This window comes from Ovis canadensis, chromosome 1, assembly GCF_042477335.2.
Source record: "Ovis canadensis isolate MfBH-ARS-UI-01 breed Bighorn chromosome 1, ARS-UI_OviCan_v2, whole genome shotgun sequence".
In the NCBI taxonomy this organism is placed as follows: Eukaryota; Metazoa; Chordata; class Mammalia; order Artiodactyla; family Bovidae; genus Ovis; species Ovis canadensis.
Window position 1 is genome coordinate 89,772,783 of NC_091245.1, and position 12,661 is coordinate 89,785,443.

Genomic DNA, 12,661 nt, shown 5'->3' on the forward strand with positions numbered 1-12,661 from the left:
CGGGCTCAGTCCCTGGGTCAGGAAGAGCCCCTGGAGAAGGAAATGGCAAACCACTCCAGTATTCTTGCCTAGAAAATTGCATGGACAGAGGAGCCTGGCAGGCAACAGTCCATGGAGTTGTAAAAGAGTGAGACACGACGTAGCAACTAAACAACAGATATGCCAATGAGATGGTTAGAAATGAAGCCCATGACATGAAGGACATGTATGTAAAGTTCTTCTTTCTCTGCTGCACTTAGGACCCACCATGTGCTACATGGGTCACAAGTGTAGTGAAAAAAGAGTCAAAGAATATTTGGTAGCAGAAGGGGGACTCAGGTTTTGCTTGGAAAGGTGGTAGTTAGTTAGTGTCAAAAACAGTGTTCAAAGAACATTATCAAGAACCATAATGCTATGTTCCCATTTCTAAAATTCTCTCTGTACAGTTTTTACTTAGCTATTTCCTTTGAATTATGTTAAATATTTTACTTAACTGAGTTTTTATAATTATTTTTGTTTTAGATTTTTTTAATGTTAATTTTTTATTGTGGTAAAATATACTGTTTTAGAATTCTTATTTGATGAATAACATTGTGCCTTTTTGCAAAGATGAAATCTGTGTTTTACATGTTTGTCTCAGTTTTGAGTTACAAAGTTCCTTTTCAAAAGTTGTATAAGTTAGGGTATCAAATTTCATGTGTACCTTCTCTTCTGTTTCTGTGTGTTCTCACTCATTATTAATGGGACACAGGCACCTGCTCAGCACCATAACTGGGTAATGTTGTAGGCAGGAGGGATTTGCACCGTATGACTCATGACCAGCCATAACCTAATGAATAGTTCTCTTTCTTCCCATGACTGATTCATCTACGAGAGTTCTTTTTTCGTAGGCAGTTACATGCAAATCACTGAACTCTGATAATGTTAATCTCTTTATCCCATGTAATAAACTGAAGATCGAATCATAGATGAAGACGTAGCTGCTCAGTGGCTTTATGTTTAGTCTTATTCTCCCTTCATGTCTCACCTAAGCTAGTGTTCAGACCTAGAAGTAAAACTTACTGCTGTGTTGGTTGGGCCGTGTTTTTGACGTTTGTTGGTCCTGTGAGTTGAGGCACTTAAGACACACCCAGACCATTGAGTATGTTCTTCTCTGTATTGCAGGCGTTTCCTTTTCCTTCATATTTTTCTACTTGGAATTCAGCCATTAGCATGAGTCCACATGAGAATTTGGGGATTATATTCTTAAAGTGATTTTAGCAGATCAGTGTGGTAGAATCTTGTCCATTTTTTCCTGTCTCTTCCACTTTCGTCTTTTCCCCAACACACATACATACACCTTTTTTAAGGCACTTGGTGAAGCTTATGGGCTTCCCTGGTGGCTCAGACGATAAGGAATCTGCCCGAAATGTGGAAGACCTGGGTCGTGAAGATCCCCTAGAGAAGGGAATGGCTCCCACTCCAGTATTCTGGCCTGGAAAATCCCATGGACAGAGGAGCCTGGCAGGCTACAGTCATGGAGTCGCAAAGAGTCTGACATGACTGAGTGACTTTCACTTTTCACTTTTCTTTGGTGAAACTAATAATCCTAACACATTTTAGTTGGTGGAGGGTAGTTGCTTGCTTATAAGAAGCTGAGTAATAAGTATGTTAGTTGCTTATTATATATTTTTTCCTTTCCACAGGTTCCAATGATTTTGGTTGGCAATAAATGTGACCTGGAAGACGAGCGAGTAGTTGGCAAAGAACAGGGTCAGAATTTAGCAAGACAGTGGTGTAACTGTGCCTTTTTAGAATCTTCTGCAAAGTCAAAGATCAACGTTAATGAGGTAACCAGCAGCTGTGAGGCAGCACAAATAAATGCCTTTTTAGCTTCCCTTCTTTCAAGCTAACAGTCAAAAACAACTTTTTAAAAAGAAAAAGCAGTGCCCTTTTAAGCAATCTTCATTAGTTTATGGAAAACACTAAGTAATTCCTAGAAACTATATTCCTTCTCTGTATAAAGTCACTTTGATGGCTATAATGAGAACACATATACTTACCTTGTTGGCAAAGGGGAAGTTTAAGTTAAAGAAAGTGTCTTTTAAAGTCCTGCTAAGCCTCTCAACGATATACCAGAAAGTGGTATGTGAAAATTGGCACATCACCCTTGTCTTACAACAATTAACTATGCAGATGTGTGTAAATAGGTTGTAAAATTCAGTAGAAAAATACAGAAATCAAGGTAGTTACTATAATGAACTTATGTTGTACAGAAAGACGTCATGTAATTTGAGTTCTGCTTCCCTTTGGTGTATGACTCAAAAGGAAGAATCTGTGTGAGTGGATGGATACAGAGCTATAATTCACCCTGTCTCTTAGGCCTGTTCGAGCAGGTGTACAAGGCTTTTTCTGTCCATGACTTAAGCATTCCGCTATCCTGAGAACACAGCTGGGGACAGGAATGCGTAACAAGTGAGCTTGTCTGCCTGAGTGTAAAGGGCCAATAGTTTACTGGATCCCTAAAAGATGAGTGCAGTTCCCCATTGCCACCACCACATCCAAGCAAAATATTAAGAGATTCTCTTGCTTTTGTTAATTTTAACATCAGACTTTAAAACAAACAAAAAAATGAAATAGACTTCTTTCCTTTCCTAGTAGAGCAAATGTTCTCATTTGCCAGTGTGCTTGCCATTTATTTTTAGGACTTCCCCGGTGGCTCAGATGGTAAAGCATCTGCCTACAAGGCGGCAGACCTGGGTTTGATCCCTGGGTCGGGAAGATCCCCTGGAGAAGGAAATGGCACCCCACTCCAGTACTCTTGCCTGGAAAATCCCACGGGCGGAGGAGCCTGGTAGGCTACAGTCCGTGGGGGTCACAAAGAGTTGGCCATGACTGAGCCACTTCACTTTCACTTTCTTTCTTTTGCCATTTATAGGATCACAGGCAGTCAGTCAGAATTCAGCACACCACACAGGTGAAAGTTAAGACTGGGTTAGGTTGTCAGAGTCTTCTGTGTGTTTTTGCTTGCCACTCCTCTCCAGCCTTTGGTCCTTTCGGTCTCTTTTTCTTGACTGAGATTATGGTTATAGACAATGACCATATTATTTTAAACATGTGGCGTGAACAAAATTTAAGCTTGATACACATCCTCTGTTTTACAAAAATAAAGAATGTCAAAGCTTACCTCTTAGGTAAAACCAGCTAAAATAAATACATATAAATAAGAAATTCACAGATTTTATTTATTCAGTGAGTATTCATCATGTCCCTGTGTGCCTGGCCCTGTGTTAGGCATCAGTAACACTCTTCTGGACAGACACTGGTCGTGCCCTAAAGAAGTTTACATACCAATGGGGGAAAAGTTCTGCTGTGATCTTCAGCAACACTCACTTCTAATTCACTGCCAAGTAATGAAAGGAAGTGTGAAATGCTTCCTGTTTCAGCTTTCCCTGCTGTAGAATTACAATTTCATAGATGTTATCTTGAAAAAATGGCTAATCATAATTTTAATTTTTGGTTTAGTCTTACTTTTTGAGAATTATCTCAAAGAGATAACTGAGATAATACACATTAAGATTGATAGATGAGCTTGGCTAAGGAAATAGTAGTGCCAGGTCACCATCTGCAGCATGACTGGATCTGGTTCCCTAGAGATCTAGTTCCTGCATCCTTGTGGTCTCCCTCACTGGTACCCACCCACAGATTCGATAGGGCCTGGCTAGAGCTGAGTTGGGCCTGGGTCCAGGGACCAGAGGGGGCAGGAGGCATTTCTTGCCTTTCAAGCATTACCTGTTTGTGGGAACTTGCGTGCTGCTAAGCCTTCCTCTGGGATGGCCTCCCTCCCTCAGAGGCCTGCTGCATTGGAAACCAGTAGCCTCACTGAAGTCGACTGTTGACATGAATGTTTTTTAAAGAAAAATAGGAAAATGATACAACAAAATGAAATACATTCGGTGTTTAAGGCTCTTTATTCTTTTGGAAAACATACAAATGTCATGCTAAAAATTCTTGAGAGTATAATAACTTGTTTCTTTTAATATTTCTGTCTTGATAGCCTGATAATGCAACTGTAGTTTTATGGGTGGTTAATAGTTTCTCAGACAGCTAATACCTTATGTGATTTCTGAGTGCCTGAAGATAGAGGGATCCTACTTTAACACAATTCAGCTCTTGGGCTCAAGTTTGAGATCATACAGGGACATCCTGCTTAACTAAATTGCCCTCTTTAATTCTCTACTGTCTATATCGTAGAATATATAATATATAATTTTTTAAAACTTGTTCACATTTTGTGAACAAGTTGTGTTCTGAAAGTAGTACATAGCTGTATCAGAATTACATCAGTCTTAATCAGGAGTTAATTGTTCTTTGCTGATGCTAGAATAATAATTGGAATCAAGACATCCCAATTGAGGAGTGACAGAGGGATTAAGAAATTATTCTGTGTTCCTTTTAGATTTTTCTGTAGTTCAGAAAGATGAGGAAGAATCTAGGCTGAGGACTTTCAGCATATCTAACCAAATAACCATAGTTTGAACTTGCCCTCATCACTGAACCAGCTGCTACTGTGAGGTAGGCCCCATTTGCCAAAGAAATCCTTGAGGATAATACAACAAAACCAGTTATCATTTTGTTTAGTACCAGAAACCCAGACTGGCTAGCATGAAGAAATGTGCTGTTTTGATCAATTTACTATTTTAGTTTATCCTTTTGTTATTTTTCACTTTATAGCTTATGTATTAAAGCTGAGGAACTAATGAGATTTTGTTGGTGGCTCTGCATATTAAGCATAATAATAAGTATGGTCTTCCCTTGTGGCTCAGCTGATAAAGAATCTGCCTGTGATGCGGGAGACCTGGCTTCTATTCCTGGGTTGGGAAGATCCCCTGGAGAAGGGAAAGGCTACCCACTCCAGTATTCTGGCCTGGAGAATTCCATGGGCTGTATAGTCCATGGAGTCTCAAAGAGTGGGACACGACTGAGCGACTTTCACTATACATATTAAGTTCTTGGAGGGTTTTGGAGTTGTGAAACAGAAACTACCCTTTTGTTAATAAATTCTTATGTTTTCAGCTTTCTTAGAAATAAGATAATAGAATTAAATGGTTTGAAGAAAATAGAACTGAGTAGGATGGACCAGAAGGAAAAGAATATAAATGAAGTACTTTTATAGCTTTGAATAAATTGTTTGGTAGTGGTATCCCCCTTAACAAATAATTTAGGCTTGTGATCTTGGGACCATCCATTTTTTTTAAATTTATAGTATAGTTGTTGTATGGCCTTCTTTGGTGGCTCAGACAGTAAAATATCTGCCTGCAGTGCAGGAGACATGGAGGGAATGGCAGTCCACTCCAGTACTCTTGCCTGGAGAATTCCATGGACAGAGGAGCCTGGTGAGCGACAGTCCATGAGGTTGCAGAGTTGGACACGACTGAGCAACTAACACTTTAACTTCCACCTAGTTGCTATACAATATTGGGCTTCCCAGATAGAGGCGTACTAAAGAATCCACCTGCCAGTGCAGGGGACACAAGAATGTGGGTTCAATCTCTAGGTCAGGAAGATCCCTGGAATAGGAAATAGCAACCCAGTCCAGTGTTCTTGCCTGGAAAATCCCATGGAGAGAGAAGCCTGGTGAGCTGGTTCATGGAATCACAAAGAGTCAGACATGACAGCGACTGAGCATGCTCGCTGTACAATCTTATATTTTATAGGTATACAGTGTAGTGATTCATAATTTTTAAAGGTTATACTCCATTATAGTTATAAAATATTGGCTATATTCTCTGTATTGTATAATAAATCCTTATAGCTTATACCTAATAGTTTGTGCCTCTTAATCCCCTACCCTTATATTGCCCCTCCCAGCTTCTTTTCTTCATAGATAACAACTAGTTTGTTCTCTGCATCTGAGTCTGCTGTTTTTTTGTTATATTCACTAGCTGTATTTTTTAAATTCCTCATATAAGTGATATTACACAATATTTGTCTTCTCTGTCTGACTTACTTCATTTAGCCTAATACCCTCTAAATCCATACATATTGTTGTAAATGGCAAAATTTAATTATTCTTTATGATGACTAGTGGGCTTCCCTGGTGGCTCAGAAGGTAAAAGAATCTGCCTGCAGTGTGGGAGACCCAGGTTTGATCCCTGGGTTGGGAAGATCCCCTGGAGGAGGGCATGACAACCCACTCCAGTACTGTTGCCTGGAGAATCCCCATGGACAAAGGAGCCTGGCGGGCTGCAGTCTATGGGCTCACAAAGAGTCGGACACGACTGAGCACATAAGCCCATGATGAGTAGTATTCCATTGTGTATGTACACTACATCTTCTTTATCCATCCATCTGTTGGCAGACACTTCCATATCTTGCCCTTGTAAATAGTGCTGCTATGAACATTGGTGAGCATGTATCGTTTCAAATTAGTGTTTTTCATTTTGGATATGTGCCCAGGAATGGAATTCCTGGGTCATATGATAATTCTGTTTTTAGTTTTTTATGAAACCTCTATACTGTTTTCCAGAGTGCTGCACCAATTTACATTCCAACCAACAATATATGAGAGTTCCCTTTTCTTTACATCCTCACCAACATTTGTTACTTGTATTCCTTTTGATGCTTGCCATTCTGACAGATGTGAGGTGGTGTCTTGTTGCCATTTTGATTTGCATTTCCCTGTGTTTAGCAATGTTGCGCATCTTTTTATGTGCCTGTTGGCCATCTGCATTTCCTCTTTGGAAAAATAAACACTTGCAGAATGTTACTAATTGGTGGATATGGGTGAAGAAATTACTTAAGTTCTTGGTACTAGTCTTCTACCTTTTCTATAAGTTTGAAATTTTTAAAAAATAAAGCAAGTATAATTAGGTTTTTGAAGCATAGAAGATTCTGTGAAGAATGTGATTTCTCTTATTTCTTCACTACTAATTATTTTTATTAACTTGTTATTGAGTATCTAAGAGCAAATGTATTTCTCTCATTGTAAATAGATAAGTCCTGCTTTACCCTGACTGAAAATCAGCTGGAGTGTCTGAGACCTGCTGATAAAGCAGCAAAATACAGACCCAAGAGCAGAATAATATTTAACAGAATCAATTGTTTTGTGGAAAAAGGTCTCAAATACTGGATGAATAAGTACTACTTTTTTCTTGCTTTTATTTAGATATTTTATGACCTGGTCAGACAGATAAATAGAAAAACACCAGTGGAAAAGAAGAAGCCTAAAAAGAAATCGTGTCTGCTGCTTTAGACCCACAGTAAGCAGCAGCTCTGAGCCAGGTAAGGTGCTAAACGCAGAACAAATGCCTTTCTCAGCCTCTTAGGTTGGGCTTTCCCCAACGTTAACCACTTCCCACTTCACCTATTGGGGTATTTCCAGGCTTCTGTAATTTGTAAATGTGAATGTGTTATATAATTTGTAGATATGTTCATCTGTTGGAAAATATGTCTTTTTCTTAGTGAGGGTCTAGGCTGTCTGAGGGAGGGTAAGAATCATATCTGTTTTGCTCCAAAGCATCCCCAGTACCTAGTATAGAATGGGTATTCAAAAAATAGTGGTTGAATAGATAGAAAGCCTTCCAGAGTCACACCCAAATTCATACTGAATTGAAGTGGAACAGTGGTTCATCTGGGAGAAGTCAGTTTTGCCTGTCTTTGAATTAAGCAGGAACAAAAGCATGTAATGCGCTGTTTTATGTCTGGCTTGTTCCACTCAAAAATGTTTCTAAGACTAATCCTTGTTGCATATAGCAGTAGTTTATTTTTGTTGTGTGACTACACTGGCAATATATTTATGTATTCTGCTGTTGATGGACGTTTGAGTTCTTTTCAGGAACGAGTATGATTCCTGTGCACTTGTCTTGTACAAGTCTTTATGTACATATATGTATATGCGCATGCATTTCTGTATGTAGGAATTGAGTGACCAGACAGTACACTGTGTATGTGGTTAGCTTTAGTGGAAACTGTTAAGACGTCTTTCAAAGTAGTTGTACCAGGTTACACACATACTAGCGGTTTACGAATTCCACATCCTTCCCAAATTTAGTATTGCCAGTTTTTGTAACTTGAGCAGTTCTGCTGGGTGTGCTGGCATGTCAGTGTAGTTTTAGTAGTCATTTCCTCTCAGGTATGGGTTGACTTCTTTCACATGTTTCTTCTGTAGGTCTCTTAAGTAGTAGTTGACTTCAAGTAACACTTAAGTTTTCATTAAGTGAACCCATTGGAGAGAAATTAGTGGCAACATTGAAGCTGCCTTTCAAGTGAGAAACCAGGCTGTGTGGGGCCATTTGTTTGTTTTTCTTTAATTATATACTTAAATCCCCTGAACAGTTTCTGCTTATGTTCATCAACTCTGTAAACATTCAGTTCAGTTCAGTCACTCAGTCGTATCTGACTCTTTGCAACCCCATGGACTGCAGCACACCAGGCCTCCCTGTCTATCACCAACTCCTGGAGTTTACTCAAACTCATGTCCATACCATGAAACAATATGTTCATGAAGTGGGGTTATGGTGTAATTTGATGCTAATTATGGGACTGTTACTAAGCTTGGTCCACTTAGTGGAAAGTCAGTTGTTCCCCACTTGAGACTTGGTTGTGCTAACTCTTGTAAGTCCCTTGGGTCCATTTAGTAGATTACCTCTTCCAGAGCACCAGATTAACTAATATGTGCTTCCTTAGAGATATGAACAAATCTCTCTTAGGGAAAACAACTGAGTAATTATGCCCCCTTTTGAAATAAAGTAGAGGGAAAGCAGAAAAATTCATAGGTTGCCTCTGGTAGTCAGACTTTGGAAAAACAGCTTCTGGCCACATGGTTGCTTTAGGCTTTTAGTGAAATCTTAAGTCTATAACTATGAATCATCAGCTCTCTGAAGAAGATTATTGATAAAATTGCTGCTATTTGCATTTCTTTAGGGAAGGGTACAAAGGTAAAAAGAAAAGAGAACTCCAGTTCCTGTTCTGAAATGTATTTAACTCTTTTATAATTAGTTGACTGACTCATTTTTATCATTATCTGAGCCGACTCACTGAATTTCCAGGTCTCTGAAAACGTCCTTTTAGCTTATGTTTAAAGGAAGAGGTGCCATCTTCTGGCCTATTGTGAACATTCATTCATACACACACTGCAGTGTGTTACTCTGAGTTTTACCTTAGAGGAAAGAAATCTGGACTTCAGTCTAGAAATAAGACTTTCATCCTGGTTGCATAAATTCTTAAGACTCTGATAGATAATTCAGCCTTCAATATATTTAATGTTACCCAGGACCTCTGTGCCTATTTGATAATACCAAATAGTAGGTCACTTAGTAATCAGAATACTTTGCAGAGCTATTTGCTGTGATTATAGGCTTGAAGTGCCATGTTGATCCCATTTAAAAGGTACTGAGATACAGAATAAATTTAAATAGCAACTCTTAAGTGTTTTTAGAAAGAGTATGTGAACCTTAAGGGCAGCTTATCTAGCCTTAGCCGTTAGGCAAAATCATATTGAAACATGTTAGTCTCTTTCTAATATGTCCTACTTTTGAAAACGGAGGAAAGAAATTCATCTTCAGGAAATTACTCCTTTAACCTGATTCTTTTCTGCTGAATAGTAATCCTTACTTTGAATTTTCTGCCCTTGAAAATAGGCATCAGCTATTTCTGTATCTATTTTTGACCTAGCCTAAATTGGAAGAGGTAACCCTAATATGGAGTTCCCTGGTACCTCAGATGGTAAAGAATCTGCCTGCAACGCAGGATACCTAGGTTCAATCCTTGGATTGGGAAGATTCCCTGGAGAAGAGAATAGCTATACACTCCATACCCACTCCAGTATTCTTGCCTAGAGAATTCCATGGACAGAGGAACCTGACGGGCTACTGTCCATGGGGTCTCAAAGAGATGGACATGACTGAATGGCTAACACTTAGTAATACTTACAGCCCTAATATAATAACCATAAAATGGTTGAATTAAAGAATTTTCCAAGGAAAGTTGATGCAGCCATGAATTGTTTTCTTAGTAGAAAAGGAACTTTTAAAAATAAGGTGATAATGAGGTAGAAATCATCACTGTTTTCCTCTGTACAGACAGGACTGCCGGATATATTGTGAAACACTGAATACAATAAAACTATTTTTAAAAAACATTTTTAGAGAGAGTTTAAAATAACCTTGTTACTATATCTGTTTAATATATTTAGTTATCTAATGATCAGCTAAAATCATTTCTTTCTATAATATTACTATCATGTCTGACATTAAGAGGTTAAACATACATACAAATACATATATATATATATCTGTATCTATTCAATGTTCTAGATTACAGGAATGAAGAACTGTTGCCTAATTGGAAAGTGCCAGCATTCCAGACTTCAAAAAATAAATCTGAAGAGGCTTCTCCTGTTTTATATATTATGTGAAGAATTTAGATCTTATATTGGTTTGCACAAGTTCCCTGGAGAAAAGAATTGCTCTGTGTATATCTCTTGGAAAATAAGACAATAGTATTTCTCCTTTGCAATAGCAGTTATAACAGATGTGAAAATAAATATACTTGACTCTAATATGATTATACAAAAGAGCATGGATGCATTTCAAATGTTAGATATTGCTACTATAATCAAATGATTTCATATTGACCTTTTTATCATGTTTCCTCCCTGTCAAGCACTAAAAGTTGAACCATTATACTTTATCTGTAATGGTATAGATTATGAAAAAATTTCCCCTCAAACTCATTGCAGCAGATAACTTTTTTGAGTCATTGACTTCATTTTATATTTAAAAAATTATGAAATATCATTCTGTCATTATATTCTAATTAAAATTGTTTGTGCATAATGCTTTGGAAAAATGGATCTTTTATAGGGAAAAAACTGGGATACTGATTTCTATGGCTTTCAAAGCTAAAATATATAATATACTAAACCAACTCTAATATTGCTTCTTGTGTTTTACTGTCAGATTAAATTACAGCTTTTATGGATGATTAAATTTTAGTACATTTTCATTTGGTTTGTGTGTTTTTGTTATTGTTTATAGATTTAAGGCCTTTATTTTATAATGATCACATTGTTTTAAACGCAGCAGTAGCTCCTTTCTGACTGGTACCTGCAGAGCACTTGGCTTTAAACCCCTAAGTAAATGGTGATTTCTCTATGAGCAGACCTCGCACTTTCTGTTCTATATATATTTATTCCTATTATACAGTAAAATACAGCATACTACATACAATAGTTTTGTATATTCTCTCTTGATCTTAAAGATTGTATCTTATTGAATAAAATATCCCACTGTGTATTATTTTTATATGTAAAAAGATAAGTTTAACACTGTATCAGGGTTTAACTTTTACTATTTCCAGTCTTCCCTAGCTTGTAATTTCATCAAGGAAATCCTTTTGCCATTGTTAATTTGTTGAGTATAAGTCCACCATGAAATGTTATGTAAAATTTTTCAGATTTGCTTTATAGTATTGTAGATTGAAGTATCTAAGAGAAGTGGGTGAAAGTGAAAAAGCATATAAAGGGTGTGTCAGTTGCTTTTTCTTCAACTGTATAAGAAGTAGTATAGTGGTGGTCATATGGAAAAGGTTGCTAAGTTAAAAATTTTAGCTGGCTATATAGTGGTGCTTTTCTTTTCCTTCCCAGTTTTTTTCCATTTTTTTACAGAAGTTGGGGCTTAAGTAGATCATGGACCTAGAGGGATATGACTTATGTATGCCATGAAGTCGAGCCAAACAGCTCATTAGCCACTTAAGTACTGGAGAAGGAAAGAAGCTTGGGAAACCCTGTGCCTTGTTACTGAATATCAAGGAGACCAGTCCTAGAAAGTCTAAATCATTGCTCAGGGATCTAGACGCTGTCTCATTGCAACTGGGCGTGAAGTAGTGTTCACGCCTTGCAGAGACTTTCCAGGAGTGTGGTCAGCCCCATCAGTTACTAAATTGACATTTAAAGATCAGATTTCAAATGTAAGTTCTGACCAACCTGAGAAAATGTTAAAATATTGTAAAAAAATTTTTTGGAAATTGTATTCTTTTAAGTTTCTAATAAACTTAGTTACCTAATACTTACCTTCTGCTGATCCAGTTATACATGTCTGGGAGTGAGGGGCCAAAATCTCCTTAATGCAATAAATTTGAAAAATAAGCATTAGGGCCAGTCTGTCCAGGTCAGTGTAGCATATTTTAAGGTCCTCTAAAGTCATTCTGTTTTAAAACACACCTCTCAAACATTCCTTTGGACTTAAAATCATAGACAAACATCTCATAAGCGAGCAAACATTTCTAGATACTACCTGTTACACAGATGGTGTAGTTATTTGCCAGTTTAAGAATTAAGAATAACTCCCAAGTTCCAGTCTGCTTAAGGAGTAGCGTGAACTCCATGTCCTCTGTTTTAGAACATGACAGGTACTGGATTTGTTACATCTTAAACAGTCCACTTGGGATAAAGGTAGAATTGTGAAGAAGAATGCCCTTCTGGCACACAGTAGTGTGCAGAGCAGGACCAGCTAAAATCAGAGATATGCATCGCTATCTGAAAGAAATCTGCCACTGCTGAGCAAGAGGGAAAGCTATCCCGTCAGAAAGTGAGATGGGTGTGCTTTTATAATGTCTCTATGTGAAGTCCTTAGTCTTGGTTCCATAGGAAGGGTACCTGAAAATAGTGGTGTATTTTTATAGCATAAAAATTTAGAAGTCC

At 37.8% G+C, this 12,661-nt stretch overlaps 1 protein-coding gene across 29 annotated transcripts in view; it reads left to right on the plus strand.

Moving 5' to 3' along the window:
• RAP1A (RAP1A, member of RAS oncogene family) overlaps positions 1-10,965 on the plus strand; it is a 77,484-nt gene extending 66,519 nt beyond the window's left edge. For all 29 annotated transcript variants that reach the window (XM_069600214.1, XM_069600225.1, XM_069600234.1 and 26 more), the window contains 3 exons: positions 1,665-1,808; positions 7,127-7,242; positions 10,275-10,965. In XM_069600214.1, coding sequence (XP_069456315.1) covers positions 1,665-1,808; positions 7,127-7,213 — 231 coding nt within the window. In that variant the 3' untranslated portion in view covers positions 7,214-7,242; positions 10,275-10,965. The remainder of the gene's footprint in view (positions 1-1,664; positions 1,809-7,126; positions 7,243-10,274) is intronic.
• The last annotated feature ends 1,696 nt before the right edge of the window (positions 10,966-12,661 follow it).